Source organism: Sceloporus undulatus, chromosome 6 (genome assembly GCF_019175285.1).
Source record: "Sceloporus undulatus isolate JIND9_A2432 ecotype Alabama chromosome 6, SceUnd_v1.1, whole genome shotgun sequence".
NCBI lineage: Eukaryota > Metazoa > Chordata > Lepidosauria > Squamata > Phrynosomatidae > Sceloporus > Sceloporus undulatus.
The window spans coordinates 31084225-31103036 of NC_056527.1; the positions used below are offsets into that span (position 1 = coordinate 31084225).

The window sequence follows — 18812 nt, forward strand, 5'->3', positions numbered from 1 at the left end:
CCCCAGGGGACCTTTGTGAGTCTCTCAAAGACTTTCAGAGTACCATATGGGTCTACAGAATTCAGTGGCAAGAAATCCAAGGAAGGCAAGTGATGTAGCCTAAATCTTCTCAGTGGATATCAAGAGTCTCCCTACAGTTGTTCAGTGGTTCTTTCACCATTTCATGGAACATGCCCTCTAAAAATAAGTTAAATATATAATCTAGTTTAATCCAGAGAATGGTATCTATGTCTTGCTGTTAACCTGCAAGACATTTTAGGGAGAAAGATAGTCACTTGCCAGTGAGAACCATTTTAGATTAGTGTTCTCTTTTTCTCACTAGTTTCACCATAAAGGCATTTAGAAAAAAAAAAACTTTTCATGGGATTAAAATACGCGGGAAAGCATTTAAGTGTAGAATAATTACATGCTACCACATAATACACTGATTTTGTATGATTACATTCTATTTGGTTAGAATGTGTCACTGATCTCAGTGTGGTTTATTCTTATGTAAAATCCCTCCCAATGAAGTTTGCTCCTAATCAAATATGCTTAGCCTTGCAGCTTAAGGATAGCAAAGGACAGATATTTTAAGCATGGATCATCTATCCAGAAAATACCAACCAACAAATCAATTAAGCTTGTGCAAAGCTGACTTACTCTCATTGACTTAAGTGGCACTAATCCATTAGCTGAAGTCAGCTGTGTTTCCTGGGAAAAAGAGTCTTCTGCCAAATGAAACCTACCAGAAAATATATCACCAAGAATCATAATCAGTGTTATAGACCCATACCTGGTAATGCATTAATATATGCATGATGTAATCATACACTTCACCAGCAAGTTTGTTTTCTGGCCTCCAAGGGATAATGACAAACTGTATTCCTAATAAGGGCACAAGGATTAAAGTGGCTCTGACCGCTTTCATGTACATGTTGGACTCAGCCCGATGGGTGTCTCTCAGTTTTGTTACCAGAACTCGTACAATGTTGAGCAAGAAGAAGAAATTGACCTGCAAAAAGAAATTATTAATTATTACCATGTTGTACCATTCATTCTTTTATTTTTACAAACAGCAGAACTCAATACAGGCAGAAAGATTAAAAAACAACAACCCACCACATACAGCCTTTCTTTTCTTTATGTACAATGGGAGTTTTGAAGTCAAAATTCCATCAAGTATAAAAGTCCCGTTTTCTAGGACTTATACAGCAAAAAGTAACTATTCCAAGCTTTAATCAAGGTTCCAAATTATGGGAGGAGTTTCCACCAAGGGAACAGGCCTTGTTTTTTAATGGTTCAGCTCTTAACATATGGAAAGTGTGAGGTTGGACCACAAGAAATGTGGTGGTAAGTTGAGCTGCCAACAAGAGTATCCTTGCTCTCTCCCCTCATATGATGAAGAAAGCCTGAGGAAGAATATCTGAACAGAGCTCCTAAATCTTTTTTTTTAAATGACATACCTTGCCTGAGCCTAAGTATCAAGCACATCTTTCCTTTGCTGTCTAGTAAAATCAATACCAATATATAGTTACTTTGAAAAGCACAGTAATGAGCAAGCCAGATTGTAAAGAACAGGACTTGAAGCCAGCAATCATCATACATTTTTCCACACAATGATTAAGAAGCCTTTCTAAAATATGGTTTTATTTTTGAGTGGGACTGTAGTATGTATCTTGGAAAAGTTTATTTAAAAATATATACTGTATGGGAAAAAAGTTTCTGTATCATCAGCCATCTCTGGTCTTTATATTGGGGGGGGGGGGCAGGATTAGACTGTTGCAATAACTCTTGAGATGGCTGTAGTTCTGGAGAGACCAAAGAGCATGCACAATATTCCCATCCAGAAGATAAAATTGAGTATGACATTAAGCACAGCAGCTTGCTTTCACAAAGCATTATACTAAAAATGATCCTGTGTCATTCCCATTCTGGATTAAAGGATTATATCACTGAAGCTTTCATGCAATGAGCAACTTTTTTCCAAACAAATTATTATCTTTAAAAGACATTAACTTTTGTTGGGCAATGAGAAACTAAATTAAATTTGTGAAGACAGACTGAAGGCTACTTTTTGCCATTTCCATCCTGCTCATGAACAGAACATTTGTTCTTATAAACAGATGATCCACAAGTCTGTGGACAAAGGTCAGATATCAGGCCATTCCCTTTTGAGTCTCTGTCAGATATTGATTCATATATTTTCCATAGAAAGGAGTGTATAAAGTCCCCAATACAGTATACAGAATGGTTTGTACAAATGGAGTTCAAAGATAATCCTGTACATGGCAACTGCGATATTAGCTAGCTTATGACTAGATATAGTCCTAGTTAAGGTGATTCTTCTAAGTAGCTCTGGTCTGGAGTTGCTTGCTACTCTTTATGGTACACAGGAACCTATTACTAACATTTCTCTGCAGAAGACACCAATCCCACAATATTAATATTTTGCCATAATTGGTTCCTGTGTACCATTAGGAGCAGCAAACAACTGTATAGCCCTCAGACCCCTCTCAGCTTACTTTTTATAATGTTAATTTTAAGACATCACCTACCAGCCAAGTGGCATTCATCCAGACAGTGATATAGTAAATGTGCATCTACTGGATATTTTTATATAGTAGGTTAAAAATCCAAGGGCTCATTCACACTACAGAATTATAGCATAGTAAGTTAAATGCCATGGCACCATACCCATGGCCTCTTATGTTTGGCAATTTAGGGAAGAGCATTTTGAATTCTCAGCCAGAGAGCTCACATACCTCCCAAAACTACAAACTCCAGGATTCCACAGGATATAGCCATGGCAACTAAAATAGGACTCCACAGTCAAATATTTTTTTAAAAGTTTGACAATTAGCTTATGTTCTAAAGCTAGCTGCATTTACCTCTTTCATGATATATATCCTTAATTTTGCATAATACCTGAATGCAGTGTGTTTGTCCAAAAGTTATGGACTTTCAGAATGCTTCTGGCAGAAGAATTATCTTTCAGAACAAAAATGCTAGTCTGTGATGAAACAAAACATTGAACTGTAGTTTTGTTTAGAAATAAAGATAAATGCTTCATTCATTCCACTATAGAAAGCACTGCGGTCGAGTTGAAATTACATTTTTCCAACCAGAAATGGCAACATTGCATCTGACAGACTGATTTCCGGAAGATGTGGATGAGTGTTCACAAAACTCAGGGTATTTTTCCATGGGGAATTTCTTCAGACTGCTAGTGGAAAAATCCATTTAGGGGTGGTTCCCCATAATGAAAAAGAAGAAAACATTCTCTGCAAGAAAAAATTAGCACAACAGTTTGTTTGACTCCGCCCCTACAATCTGAACTCCCATCTGCAGTCCTTTATATCATCTTAAAATTCTACCACCCCTTTTTCCTATTATAGTAGATCTTCAGTGCGAGGACAGAGCAATACTATGGTGGATGGAGAGGATAATATGCAATGGGCAGGAAGGAATAGGATGGCAGGGTTTTTGGATGGAGGGTCTGTATTAATGTGAACTGTCTGTCTCATCTCTGTCTTTATTTATCCATCTAACGATCCTTCCCTCCATCTATCCACCTATCTCATGTTCTATTTCTGGGAGCCCATGATGAATGCAAGGGGAGCACGGTTTCCTGTTTGGATCCCCAGCTACTGGTACTGTTTGCTGGTCAATCCTTCTGTATTTCTTTATGTCTGCCTATCTGTTTGTCAGTCTGTCTGTCTGTTCCTGTTAGTTGCCTTGGATATTATGCATAAAGATTGGATGAAAGTCTAGGTAATAAGACCGAACAAATAAATGGGGGAACAAAGAGAATAGAAAAGAGCTCTTATTCAAACAGATAATGATATTCTCACCAATAAAGCTGCCATCACAGGCCCATGAACAACATACAGTAAGTGGGTGTCCACACTAATCCAGCAGCTGGAAGGGAAAATGAATGTATTAAAAGAGTGACATTTTTTAAAATGCCAAGCAAAATTATATTTAAAAAAACAAAACAGGAATGATACTCACTTATCATTAAAGTATTTGGCTCTTGCCACAGCATGAATTGACGCTGGCACTAATGGAAACCCTAGAACAAATAATTATGCACATCAGATTTCATATTATTTTAGAATGTATTTTATGGAACTTAGTCTAAAGCCAGTCTTTTGTAAAGTACATATAAATGGCAATGACAACAAGTTACCAGCCTTAAGCCATCAAAGTGAAGGGGCTGTAAAATACAATGATGGCCCTTGTGGCTTCTTCCAACTCTGTGGTCCCAAAAGGCAGTGATTCCATGTTGATGTGGCTTACTCCAGTCAGAGGAAAGGCTGCCATGGCATCTACTCCTCTAAAACTTTTCCTTTTACAAGCTACTCTTACAAACTCCTATTATTTTCTTATGGCAGTGGTGATGATGATGATAACTGATAGATAGTTATGAAATATTTGCAGGTAGTTTTTAAACCCTGTTAAGTATAATTGGACTTACCCATATGGGATTATATTTACATTTCTCAAACCTATGATTATCTTAAAGGCTGATTATCTCTAAAACAAAGGTGGGTAATTTCTAAGAGAGGACAAACAACATTGGTACTCCTTAAATCCATCATGAAGTGCATAGTCCTGAATGAATGGTTACTTTAGCAGCAAAAAAGCACCTGCTTTTCATTTAATAAAGCTTGTCCTCCCCACAGAACTTGTTTACAAGTAGAATCACACTTCCAGGAGGCTTCCAGGAGTGTGTTCCTACTTTTAAAACCATGTTTCAAGATGTTTTTCTCATTGCTGCTTCAGCCATGCTAGATTCAGTAATATTAGCCGCACTGGTGGCAGGGACTCTTGAACAGCTTTCAGAATAAATAGGGGACCCATGGCTTGCATATTGCCCACTCTTGCTCTAAATTCTCAAGAGTCCTAATAAAGGAAATAGAGAAGATACTTACAGCTTTTGTGGATACAGGAATCACTGCTCTAGAACCTCAGCCAATAGCTTGAAAATTTTACTTTTTTGGACTACAAGGACCAGAATCACCCAGCCAATACAGCCAATATAATGTTTCCAAATCAGATTCCAAAATTTTATTTGAACGGTAGTGTCCTCAAAATGTTCATATTGCTGGCCAGATAGGCTGAAACTGGTGAGAACTTTAGTTCAAAATGCTAGAAGAATTATCTAGCCCTGAACTATTTTAGTGGAATGTAGTTCTCAGGTGGATCTTTCCCATCACTTGCTATAGGTTCTTTTTAAAATAGAGATGCCAGAGGGTTGAACTTTGCGATCTTCTACGTACAATGCATATGATTTACCAATGAGTTCTGTCACTTCACTTCTTATATCCTTTACAAACTGAGATATTTTCCCTAGTGCTCTGAGAAGGTCATTTATCCTCTGTCTGCATATACGTAATGGATTTCCACAAGCTACCTAGTGAGGAATAATTCTTTTCAATATGCCTTTTCAATATAAGAGATGTTAGTGCTGGCTGAAGGAGGCCATGGAATCAAAGATTGATGTGTACCATTACTTTTAAAACAATACTGGCAAATGTGCCAGCTGAATGTAATTTTGTTCAGTAAAATCATTCCTTTGGTTTAGGTAAGTTGCCTAAAGTGCCAAAATAACTAAAATTGAATGTCAGTGAAGAATTCTGTTTGAGTGACAGCTTACTGAGCATATTCCAAAATAACTTCAATAACATTTGTTATACAGGTGTAGAGAAGACTTTTCTTCTTATTTATTTCCAGCTTTTTTTAACCTGGCAGTTTACATTTTGAATTTAATTCTCCTCCTGCAAATTTGATCATCTACTGTATTCTGCTATCCTGTTCATATCCATAAGCCACTAAATATTTATGAATCTTGTATACTTTAGATCATTTTAAAAGCATGTTTATAGTTGTCAATTGTTTTTAATGCAAAGGATTAGTTCTGCAGTTAATTATACCAACACATGCACCTGCTTAACTGATCACTGAACATGATGACATATGCACACTCCACTGTTTCCATTTTCATAGTATGTTCTACTAAAACTATTGTACACTATTGTACAATAACTATTTCATTGATCCTGATTTATTTTAATAATAGTCAAAGCAAACCAGAGCTCTTGTATGTGGTTCCACAGAAATAGTGGTTACTTTTAAGATGGGCCAACACATTAAAGATCACTTTATAAAAGAGGAGAAGAGGTGAGAGAAGTGTGAGAATCAAGGCACCTCAAGGTGTGTCCCCATAAAATTAAACCATAGTGGAGGCTTATTTCTCAACCAAAGACGCATCTTGCTTTACTGTACTTTCAACTGTAAGCAATGAGCTCTCCCACAAGGGCTGAAAATAAAATTTATCAGAAGTACCTTGATTTGAGAATGGATGATAGCTAATTGGCTGAATCCAGATTTAGAGCACAATCCAACTAGCTGCCTCATCCAATTGGACATACTTCTCAGAAGACATGGAAAGGATTGCACTGTCAGTATTTTAAAACTAGAATTTGATCTTGATTTTAAAAGGCTGAGTTGAGTTATCTCATTCTGGGATGAACTTTTGCAGTCAACTCCAAAATTCCAAATAGATCAGCATTTTGCTATGGTAATGTTTGACATGTCATTAGTATTTAGCATACGGGAGCAACATCTGAAAATCTTACAGAAAATCTTACATCTTTAATCTTGGTTGAATAAAAACAAGCTAACTTTTCCTGCAGGCACTTCAAATTTCAGCCAAGATAATACAGATACCTCCTGCTTACTTCTTCCACATGAGTGATTTTATGACTACTGACTGCAAACTATAATATACACACTTGTCAATATCAAATTCTGACCCCAAAAAGAAATGGTTTGTTTGCAGGGAAAGAATGGCAAGAGAATACAACTTTGCATTTTTAGTGGGTCTGCTTAATAAAATGCAGGTATTTCATTTAGTTCATCTCCTGATTAGCATTCTCAGATACTGATTCATGTTAAATTCATGGGGTTGGCACTCATTACAATTATGTGCCAGAGCCGATATTAAGTCAGTCACAGTCTCAAGGGTTTAAAGTCAAATATCTTGGTCTCAACATAAAATATTGAATAGAATCGCTTCCTTTGCCTATAGTGCAAAATAGCCCAATTAATTATATGTATAATACATCTATGCTATCTGGATGGGAGCCCATTTTTATAGGCTGACTACAAACAATAATTCTAGAAAAGGTAGCGGGTAGAGGAAAGAGAGGAAGACCACAAACCAGATGGATACACTCAGTCATGGGGTTATGGGCAGGGGCTTGCAGGATCTGGGCAAGGCAGTGGAGGATAGGGATTCTTGGAGATGTTTCATTCACAGGATTGCCATGAGTTGGAACCAAACAGGCTAGTTTGAAAAGGCTATAATATGCTCCTAAGCAGCCAGGGAGAGAATTACTAGAGCTGTGGAAGCCACTAAAAAGTTAATTCTTCTTGCATTTTGTTGAACAAGCAATGAGTCTGGTGTGAGGGTTTTCCTTGTAAGGCACTGCTTCTTTCTTCTCATCCTAAACAAGCTGTCCTATGCTGTGGCCATCAAGGGAGGACATCGGGCCAATATCCCTCATGGTTCATATCAGATGTTAGCACTTTTCATAAGCATCTACATTTCTCACAAGCTAACACATTTTAAACAAAAGTGCTGACCAGAAATCTAGGTACTCTTGAGTTTTTGCATCAAGCACTAAAGACAACATATTCTCTCAAAATGGCCCCACCATCCTCTTCTTACATATTGTACTTGTCTACAATTTATTGTACAGGCACATGAGACAGGACTGTATGGAATTCAAACCAGGTGGTATCTGAACATATAATTTACATATGTGCTAGTACATGAGCCAATTTTGTAAGTACCTTGACTCTTCCCTTCAACTAAGGGTTTTGAACTTTTGGCCATATTGATGTTTTGGAATGCAACTTCGATAAGCTCTTACTATTGGCTACAATGGCTGGGAAATCTTTTGGTGAGGAGAAGTAAAAGTTCTCTATGTTCATTTCAAATTACAGTCTTGGTTTCTAAAATGTAAAATATAAATATTTTTTATTTTTGCAGTGTGCTATACATTGGGTTACCTGTGTTCCAAGTTCAGAAACCCCAGTTAGTTAAAATAGCCAGATTGGTTACTTGAACATCCAGGAGTGATCATATCACACTGATATTAAAGTCACTCCACTGGCTGCCAATTAGTTTCTGGGTAAGGTACAAAGTGTTGGCTATTACCTTTAAAGCCCTACATGGTTTTGGTCCAGGTTACCTCTGGTACCTATCTCCTCCCATATAATCCACCCTGTATACTCAGGTCCTCTCAGGTTGGCAACTTATCAGCCAGAGGACTTTTTCTTCAGCTGCCCCTAGAGACTGTGGAATGACTAGCCAGAAGAGATTCAATAGCTAAATACGCTGCCAGAATTTAAAACAGCATTAAAGACTTATCCAGATGGTTTTTAAATTGTGAATTTTAAATAATTTTAAATGTGGATTGTGAACATCTTATTTGTCCTTTTAAATTGATGTGTGTTTTAACTGAGGTTGTGGATTTGTTACTTGATCAAGGATCCATGGGAAGAGATAGGTAAGAAATAATAATAATAATAATAATAATAATAATAATAATAATAATGTACTAAGCACATGGGACCTGCCCAATAACTGACAGAACGAACCTTGCTGGTTTGATTTGTCTTGTTCAAGATCCTATGAATTGAGGACGGTAAGTGTTTAAAAGCATTAACCACAGGTAGGGGAAATGAATGGGGAAAGCACACATACCCCAACCCAACAGGTAATACCAGTGCAAACGTTGTTCTTCAGCAAAAACTGCCACCACTATGAGAGTGTGTAGATAAATGCCTTCACAAAGCATCCAGAAGTAGTTACAGCCCATCATGTATTGGTGAAAAAACTGAAGCACTTTGCAGCTCACCTGTCAGACAAATGGAAAACATTACACTGTAGACAGAGAGACTCTGGGCAAATAATAATAATGTGAATACCTTAGGTAAGCAAGCAAACAAAAATATAAGCTCCAAAGGATTTTTCTCTTTTGTTGGATTCTTTCAATTTCTGCCACTGACAGTAAAGTAAGCTACTAATAAATCAGACATATTGAGTAAATGTTCCTCTTAAATCACTAAGCATCAAGTGCAAAGAGCCAAAATTCCAAAAGCTGCTATCAGCAACTCACACTTCAGAATATTTTTCCAGTCTGGTGGGCTGTAGAACTAACAACTAAGTAGATCTAAAGTCCAACTATGTCTTGGAGAGATACTAGTTGAAACCTCCAAAAGGTCACACTAACCTCTTTTCATATGATTATAAGCATTAAGTGGTGGTGTATTTCTATACCAATAATTAATTTCAAGAGTTACATAAGCCTGTTTCCAAAAAAATTAGTGGTCACTGGGCACTGAGTGTTATGAAACATAAAGGATTTAAAAATAAAATAAAATAAAGGAAACAAAGATAGAAATCATTATTTTCATGTTAACAAATCTAACAAATCTCTTCTAAATCATATCCATACTGGGAATATACTGTTTTATACCAGCTTCTCATGCCAGACTTTTTTATTCACCCCACTAAAGTGGAATATAGTGCTATATTCCACTTTATCTGCCTTGGCAACATTCTATGGAATACTGGAATCTGAAGTTTGGTGAGACCCTAGAGCTCACAATCAGCCTCCATACATTTTGGGGTAATGCAGAACAGACATCCTACAGTATGCCAGAAATGGTGACTTTGAAACAATTTTGAATCTTGACTGATTTCTTTTTCTTCTTCCAAATTAAGCTCTTAGATGGAAAACAGCATGTCAGAAGGGGGGAAAATGCACATATTCCTTACGCAGTGGCAAACGTCTTCGTTAAGGTACTTAAATCTTCCTCAAATTGTTTTCCTCAACTATGGGTCAATATGTTCTACAGCTTGTCCTTTGCGTGCTGAATAAACCTCTCAGCTGGTGTCTGAGGAACCAGCTTTCTGCTCTTATTGATCCCATAGCCTGTGGTGGTGATTGGCAGTCCTGGAGCATTGTACATATCTTACCAAAGCATGTTGGTGTCTAAAAACTGCCAATAAACAGATACTGTACTGTGAACTCAACATTGGCTTTCACTAAAAAACAAAAAGCTGCCTGTACTTGACAGACAGCAGATTGCTTCCAAAAAATGCCACAAGAAAGACATTCAAATCTTAAAGAAACAAATCGTTCATCAGCAGACAACATGTTACATGAGTACAATGGTACCTTGGTATCTGCTGGGGTTTGGTTACAAGACACCCCATGGATATCAAAATCCCATTAAGTCCCATCAAGTTCCATTAAATACAATGGCATAGTAAATAGTGTTCCTTATATAAAATGGCCATCTTCTCTCTTTCTCTCTCTCTCTTTCTCTCTCTCTGTCATTTTCAAGTCATGGATGTTTGAATCCAACAATGTGCTTATCTATGGGTTGATATTTTTATTTGTCAAATGATTGAGACCCATGCATATGGCTTGCAGAACATACTATATAATAACAGACAGATCTTTTGGGTGCCCTGTCCTGTGCTAGTGTGGCACCTACCTCTAACAATTTTATCATGGTGCAGACCAGATTGCTGCAAGCTAGGATATGGCAGGATACCAATTAAAAACACTAGTTTTTAATACCATATGGGACAACAGATGCATAAATATGTCAGTATGTCTCAACCTTAGATTTGAAGATGGCTCATCCAAGATCTGAGCAAGTCTTTGGACTATAACTCTTAGAATCCCATAGCCAGCATAGCCTATTGATAGCAACAGCAGCAATAGCAAGTACATTTCTATACTGCTTAACAGTACACTTAAGCACTCCCTAAGCGTTTTACAATATGTATGCTAATTGCCCCCAACAAGCTGGGTACTCATTTTAGCAACCTACTGAGGGATGCCAGATTTAGTGGACCTTGGAATCCCTGGGATCAAATTCACTATAATCACACCTTCTCGCATATGATGCTCCTGTGTCCAGTGGAGGCTCTTTTTTGGCTTCATTACAACATTTTGCAGTAGAAAGATCTTTGACTTTTTCTCAAAGTACATCTGTACTTTCAAGTGTAAACCTCTGACTTGGAACTTGACTGATAATCACTATAGTTGGCTCATGCATCTTTCTACTATCATTAAAAGACTCATGCTCCAAGGTTGGAAAGACAAATATTCATAGTTCATCATTCAGTAAGTAGAAGAACTTGCTGTTTTAGTCACACATGGATATGTACTCGATAGATACTAGCTCCAAGCAAATATTTATCAAATATATGCAACAAAATATCACATGTATTAACAGCTGTCTCCTTCCTTCCTTCCTTCCTTCCTTTTTTTTTTTTTTTTTTTTTCAATAAACCCCCCCCCCCCCCCCCAAAAAAAAAGTCTAGCTAGGGGATTCTTTGGATGTGCTTTACATGCCCTGTAAGAAGATAGGCTCTGTGCTTTCCATCTTCTGAAATTTTTTTTTTGGGGAGGGGGCACTGAAATATCCCTTGCCAGTGAGAATCCAGTGTGGTGATCTTTGTCTCCTGTCAAGCTTTATGGTGTGATGATTGTGTAGACACTAAACTTCTGGAATATTTGGTTTGTCCCATATTACATTTCCAACAAGCCATCTATATATCTATACTCCTAGTCATGTCTAGCAAACAATATTGTTTTCTGATTTAAATTCTGCAGTCATCTCATGAATTAATTCCTATGCATCAACTTCAGTTTATGGCTTTTTAAGAAGCTCCTGATGTGTAATAGGTTAAGGAAAGAGATTAGATACATGAAGGATGAGCCAGGTTAGCGCTTAAAATCACATCTCATAAATCTTAAAATGTATTAGAAAATCTTAGCATGAAGATTTAGTAATTTATCAAGATGAAGTGAGTGTGTGTGTACATGTATACATCAGAATATGACAAACATCGGTGCTTACTTGCAAACATTTATGAAGCTTTTCTTGGATACAGACATATTTTAAAGCTCTGCATCACATAGGAGCCTACTTGAATTAGCGATGACTGGTGATTATAAGCACTGACCTGGCTCATCTTTCTGAACTTTAAAGGAGCTACCAAATTCGTTGCACTCAGTCCCCCAAACAGTTTCAGTACCTTGAATCTTTAGTTCAGATTCAAATCTGGAGCAGTTTCACTGACTCTCAAACATGCTTAGTGCATGATATAAGGCATGAACTATCAGGATCATGATTATGCCACAGCAGGCCTTTCCCCCTCTTCATCTGTGAATGAGTCTACACTGGGCACAATATTCCAGGATGCTCCTGGAGTATTCTGGCCCCAAACTCCTCCTGTTACCTGTGTACTCTGGTGTGACTCCAGGTGGCTGTCTCTACATGAAGTATTGGGAGGTTCACTAGTGAAATATCATGTTGTCCATCTCCCCTGCAAAATTCTGTGAATGAGACAGGACTGTTGTCTGCTATAGATCTCATCTGAAACTAGGTCTGGAGGGCAGACTACCATTTAGATCTTTAGTATTACCAGAAGCACAAGATAATCTGACAAAAGTTATTCATAATTAAAGAACTATCTGTGCCAAGCTTTCCTGGCAGCCTAAACTTGTTGCTGTAAATCAACTCCCTTCCCACACCATCAAAGATTTCTTAATCCCAGGACTGTTGCTGAGAACACGTGTTGCAGGTTAGCTGTGCTAGGTTAAATAAAAGAGCCTTTTGCAGTCAGAAAGCTAATACAGTAGGGATTGGATTGTCATATCACATACACACCATGCTGCCTCTTAGCTGCATGGTAGTGCAAACAAGAGCAGCGGAAGCTGGTGGATCCCATGTCAGTGAGGTGAGAAATTTACTCCATGTTTTAATGTGTGATTTAAATCCACAACATGCCGAATTCTACCCTCCCAATGGTTCATCACCTTAAAGAGGTTCTATCACATATAGATTAAAACCTGGAATGGATTCAGTGCCTCACTGACATGGAAACCAGCAGCTGCTAGTAGTTTAGAGCAGTATAAAGTCCAGCCTGTGACCTCAGGAATCTACCAATTCATTTTGCTATGTGTGGTCGATCAGGTCTTAAGTTGCAGGTAGAGAGCCAGCATGGAGTAGTGGTTTGAGTGTTGGACTATGACTCTGGAGACCGGGATTGGATTCCTTACTCAGCCATGAAGCCCATTGGGTGACCTTGGACAAGTCACACTCTCTCAGCCTCAGGGGAAAACAATAGCTAACCTTCTCTGAACAAATCCTCCAAAGAAACCCTTGTGATAGACTTGTCTTAGGCCCTTAGGGTCACCAAAAGTCAGAAATGACTTGAAGGCACACAACAGCAGCAGCAGCAACAACAACAACAACAACAACAAAACCCAAAGTAGCTTACTTCAAAATACATAACTTTAAGATACCTGTTGAAGTGCAAAACATGCACATACACATAAACCTGGTGGTATTTTAATGACTAACACTGAGCACAGTTTATACTTCATTTCCAAAATCAGTTGCATTGCAGTTGAAATTTATCAGCTGAAAATTTGCTTCAGCATCAGTTAGCATTGGAAATGACACATTGTTTTATTACATCTGTCATCTAAATTCAAACTAAAGACATCAGGGCATTTTCCACAGTGGATATAATTCAGACTAAAAGAAGACTGCATTTAGTTTGAGCTTGCTAAACCTACTCTGGTTATTAGATCACTGTCGTATGACAGCATGCTTAAATTCCCCAAACCCCATAGCTTCAAATAAATAAGTAACAGACCTTTTCCAAAATAACATGAGGTGAACCAGGGCAGCTTTAAATCACTTTCCTGTCGGAACATATAATACCTGCTTATATGTTACTATCAATTTGCATATTTAGAACTAGCTACTTGATTTAAAAAGTGACAATTCAGATCTTTTGGTTAAACAAAATATTTAGTTTATTTTTTTTTTATCAATGTCAAATATTTTCCTTCAAGGATATATAGTACCTTAGGCCAGTATAATTATTCACAACGCTGTCAGTATATTGGAATAATATGAAAAAAATTACTCTGGAGGTATCCAGAGTAAATGTTGCTGTTGGGTATTGTATCTGATGCTGTAGTTCTCATTAAAATAAGAAGAAGAAAGAAATAGATGATGTGTCTGTTGCCAGCACAAGCAGCAACATTTTATTCCCACCCAGAAGGTGGGGTCTTTTTAAAAATTCCAGTATACAGTTGCTCCTCCACATTTGCAGGGGTTAGGGGAACAGGATTCCTGCAAAAATGGAAAACTGTAAATATCATCTCCTCATCCCTCTCATGTTCATCCCAATCCACCTCCTATCAACCTCTCCTTCCAAATGAGCCAGTCAGGTTTTAAACTGCTTTTCACTCTATCGATCTCTCACCTCACTCTTGTTCTTCCCAATCCTTCCAAAAGAGCCAGCCAGGTGATAAACCCCTTTCCAGTGCATAGGTCTCTTCATCCCATCCCTCTTCTTCTCAAGCCATCTTCTATGAATCTCCTCTTCTTCCAAAAGAGCCAGCCAGATTTTAAACTGCTTTCCACCCTATTGATTTCTCATGCAACTCAATCCAGCTAAGCAGCAGCTTCACTGTGATGTAGCCAAGGGGGGGGGTCCATGGGGTGCGGACCCCCCCTTCCATTAATTTATGTTAAAAACAATATCAACCAAACCTTACGCTGAAGCTGCACTGGAATACAATGAATGGTGTGCGCGCCCATGATGTGTGTGTGCCTCCACACCCAAGCCCCCCCTCCCCAAAATTCTGGCTACATCCCTGAGCTACAAATCTGCAAATAGTCAAAACCTCCAATGTCAAACCCACAAATGTGGGGGGGGGGGTGAGTGTGTATCACTGCATTGTCCCTCAAGTACTTGTATGTTCAGTTGTGATTCATATCAGGGGCCCATTTACAGATCAGATTTTAGAACACAGTTAGGGCCAATTTGAGTACTCAATTTCCTTTATCCTCCCTCACCTCCCTGCTACCTTTAAGAGGGTCCAACTGCAAAATAAAGAAGCTTTCTGTTTGTTTATGTGTGTGTGTAAGTTTTTCAGGCTATGTTGCCCTATTCTGGAAGGATTTATTCCTGATGTTTCACCTGCATTTGTGGATGGCATCATCAGAGAATGCTGGCATGGAGGTGTGTGGAGTAGATATACTGTGTGACCCTTGGTTGAGAGGAAGTGATCTACATGTTAATCTCTGTGTTAGTCTGTTGGTGAATGGCAAGGCCTCAGGGTGGGAGGATATACAAGGAGGATTTGTGTCTAATTTGTGATCCATTGTCTGCTGGGAAACCCCCTGACCCTGGGTGATGTTCATTTGCAAATGCTGAGTGTTGATTTTGTTTTTTTTCCAGGACTGGTAGGCAAACTTGGGGGCTAAACAGACAGGCAAAAAGAGGTGCTTTCAGGCTGACTTGAAGGTGTGGCGTTTAGATGACACATGCCTTGAAGCCAGCAGGAAAGTGCCCTCTAGGCACTTTATGTAGAGAAAAGCCTTTTCAAAAAGAAGTAGCTTTTCCCCGCTTCTTCCTGGCTTGAAGCCATATCATATGGTCATGACATGAGCACTCCAGCTGCCTTGGGAGCCGGCGGTGTGGTTGGTGGGGTTTCAATGTGGCTTCAGAAAAGGCAGCTTCAAGCCACTTTTCTTGCCCATCTGTTTTGCCCCTTTGTTTCCTTTCAAGATTTCTTCTTTCCTGTTGAAGATATCCAGGTGTTTGTGGATTTCAATGGCTTCCCTGTGCATTCTGACCTGATAGTTGTTGGCATGGTCCAGAATGTCAGTGTTTTCAAATAGCATTTTATGTCCAGGTTGGTTTATAGCATATTCTCCTATTGCTGATTCTTCTGTCTGGCTACAGTGTCTCTCGTGTCTACAGTGTCTCTCTTCTGTCTACAGTGTCTCTTGTGTTCCTTGATTCGTGTTTGAACACTGTGTTTGGTGGTCCCTATGTAGACTTGTCCACAGCTGCATGGTACTGTATGTGATAAACTCCTGCACCCATGAGACCTCCAAATGATCTACAAACCGATTAAGAAAATCTAGCAAATGTTGTGCTTGGTGAAGGGCAGGAGAGACCCTCTCACTTTTCAGTAGTCTGGAAGTGCCTACTCTTTGCAACATAAGAGGTTATGGCTCAGAACTGATCCACAGGAGTCCAGTGACTCCAGGAAGTCTGATTGATCAGATCTGTTTCTACAGTAGACAACTGGCTGTTTGAAGAGCATAGAAAGGACACAAGCACAATGACCACCTCTATTGTTATCCAACATATAGTACTCTGGGGCATGTTGAATTTGACATAGAAACCCTGGGAGAGATTATGCTAGCACTGGCAGTGAAAGAAGTGATATATACAGTGCCCCCCAGGCAAAACTGCAGCTCCAGATCCGTGATTTTGAGTGATGGTGGATCATCACTCTACAATAAAACTCTGGGGCCTTCCAGAAACAGGTGTACTTAATCTAAGAATATGTGGCAGTGGTATTGTACATATGTGGACTCCATGGGTTGAAATTACTTAGGCATGTCACACTAAAGGGAGTGAGTATGTATGCAATCAACAAGTGCCAGTTTATTTTTGTTTTCTTAACTTTTGGTTCTTAATAAAACTATTTTGCATTTGCACAATGTTGAGTATCTTGTATACAACAAGTGGTAATGATTAAATCCAATTCCAAGTTGTAAGACAACAAAATGAGGGAAAGTAAATGTACAAAAACATGGAGTTGAGGAATTGTTGTAGCTTCCTGAGACTACTTCTGATTTCAACCTCAGACGTCTTCAGACAATTTTCAGCCCATTTCGGAGTTGGAGGATATTAAAAGATAAATTGCCATTTCAGGAGTGACAAACATTTTTCAACGTGTTTCCACCTCCCCATTGTGTACTGTCTGGTAACTTTGGGTATTTGGGTCTACATACCCAAATACTCTACAAACAGTCATCATTGAGACCTTTTCCACCTCTGGAATTGGTATAATTTCAAGAGCCCAATTGTCATCTTTTCATCATGCCCTAATTTGAAGAAGCTCACAGTTTTTTTTAATCCTACTCAACAACCTCACAATGATACTGTCATTGTCCACTACAATACAGATTATATATTACAAGAGTGGGATGTGGAAAATACACAGCAGACAACAATCTGCTTTTAACATCCCCCACCCCTTCAGGAAAAGCAAGCCCTGGAAAGAGAATGAGAACAGCAGAAACTGTGTCAAGAAAGAAAGATACAACAGTATTACATTGAAATTATGAAGGATGAAACTTCTGTCATTTTTGACTTGGAAAAGTCAAGTGAATGGACAAGACCTGGAACCAAGAAATAGATTGTTCTATGGTAGAACATTCAAATTCTTTACTGAATAGATGCCTGTAGAGGGAGGGCTGGAAATGAAAGAATCTTCAGATGTTCACTTAATTTTTTCTGCCTCTCAACAGATCTTGTCACAACAGATTTCCCCCCCAAAAGTAACTGTTTGGCATTCACAGGATAACAGATTAGCTGTAACTCACTGAAAACTTGATTCATGTGGGAGGTTTTGATCTGAAATCACAGATGAAGTGGCTGTTTTATTATTATTATTTTTAAAGGCACCACTTACATTACATCCAACAGTTTGTTTACTCTTGGGTCAAGTGTTTCATTATTTTTCATTCTCAGAAAATCAATAACAGCCAACTGGAGTTCTCCTACACATCAAAAAGGACACATAGGTCATTTCCTTGTTCATCCAGCTTCTTGTAAAAACAGTCCATGGGGCTGATCAGAAAAATGTCATGAGTGAAATGTCTTTTGTTCGATGGTATGGAGGCAGAGTTTGCAAAAGTTATCTTTTTGAACTACACTTTTTAAAATCCCTAGGCAGACTGGGATTCTCCAAGTTTTGTTCCAAAAATATCAGATTTCCCATGTTCTGGTGTGAGGGCATGATATCGTAATCTTGTTGAACCAAAGCAGGTCTGTGATAGGTTAGTGCTATCGTTACTCAGTATAGAAGGGCATTCTTGATACCTATATCAATAGCAAGAATAAGAGCACCAACGGATCATCAAAAGGTCATTAAGTAAATACTGTATGCTAATACAATAATGCCAATATGCCAATACAATAAAGAAAAATGACAGTCATCCTACTAAAGAGCCGCTATACTCTGCATCTTGGCTTCTTGGCTTTCTTGGCTTCTAGTGACTACACAGAAGATTAAGGATGTAAATTCTGAGTTTGTTGATGGTTGTACAGTAAATAAGAAAATGCATTTCCTCCTTTCCTGCAACATGGTAAGATTATTTTGTTGGTACCAAAGAGGTATGGTATACTTATGAGACTGATTTCTGTACATATCTACATATGTGCAAATTTTAAAACTACAACACATGTTGCATTGTGGTACACATACTTAGAATATTGTTTCATTGGACAGGTGTTTTGCATCTTTTTATTCAAGCAATGTGTTACTTTTTGTTTGCTGCCTGTTGCATATGTGCATAGCTGAACAAAGAGAAAATGTGCAAGTTTTGTGGAAGGAATTTTTGCACAAATTTTGGAAATTATATGTCCCCCAATTGTGTCTGTTGGATTGCTCTTGTGCTGGACGTGAGATCTCTCATGGGGGGTGGAGAATCCTCACCAGGCTATTTTGCTTTGATGACAGTTTGTCTTCTTCAAAATCTTCAACAATAAAAGGAAGTGTATCTCTAGAAGCTGGAAATATAATATTTTATTAACTAAAAAGTACATTGCGGTTTGGCATATGTATACTTTTTTATCTCAGGTTTCATAATATGGGCTAAATTTGGATACTCACTCTTTCACAGGG

At 38.3% G+C, this 18812-nt stretch overlaps 1 protein-coding gene across 3 annotated transcripts in view; it reads right to left on the reverse strand.

The window, feature by feature from the left end:
• CALCR (calcitonin receptor) overlaps nucleotides 1-18812 on the reverse strand; it is a 176036-nt gene that overhangs the window by 16679 nt on the left and 140545 nt on the right. For all 3 annotated transcript variants that reach the window (XM_042471118.1, XM_042471117.1, XM_042471116.1), the window contains 4 exons: nucleotides 8759-8912; nucleotides 3994-4054; nucleotides 3834-3900; nucleotides 776-994 (listed from right to left, as the gene is read on the reverse strand). In XM_042471118.1, coding sequence (XP_042327052.1) covers nucleotides 776-994; nucleotides 3834-3900; nucleotides 3994-4054; nucleotides 8759-8912 — 501 coding nt within the window. The remainder of the gene's footprint in view (nucleotides 1-775; nucleotides 995-3833; nucleotides 3901-3993; nucleotides 4055-8758; nucleotides 8913-18812) is intronic.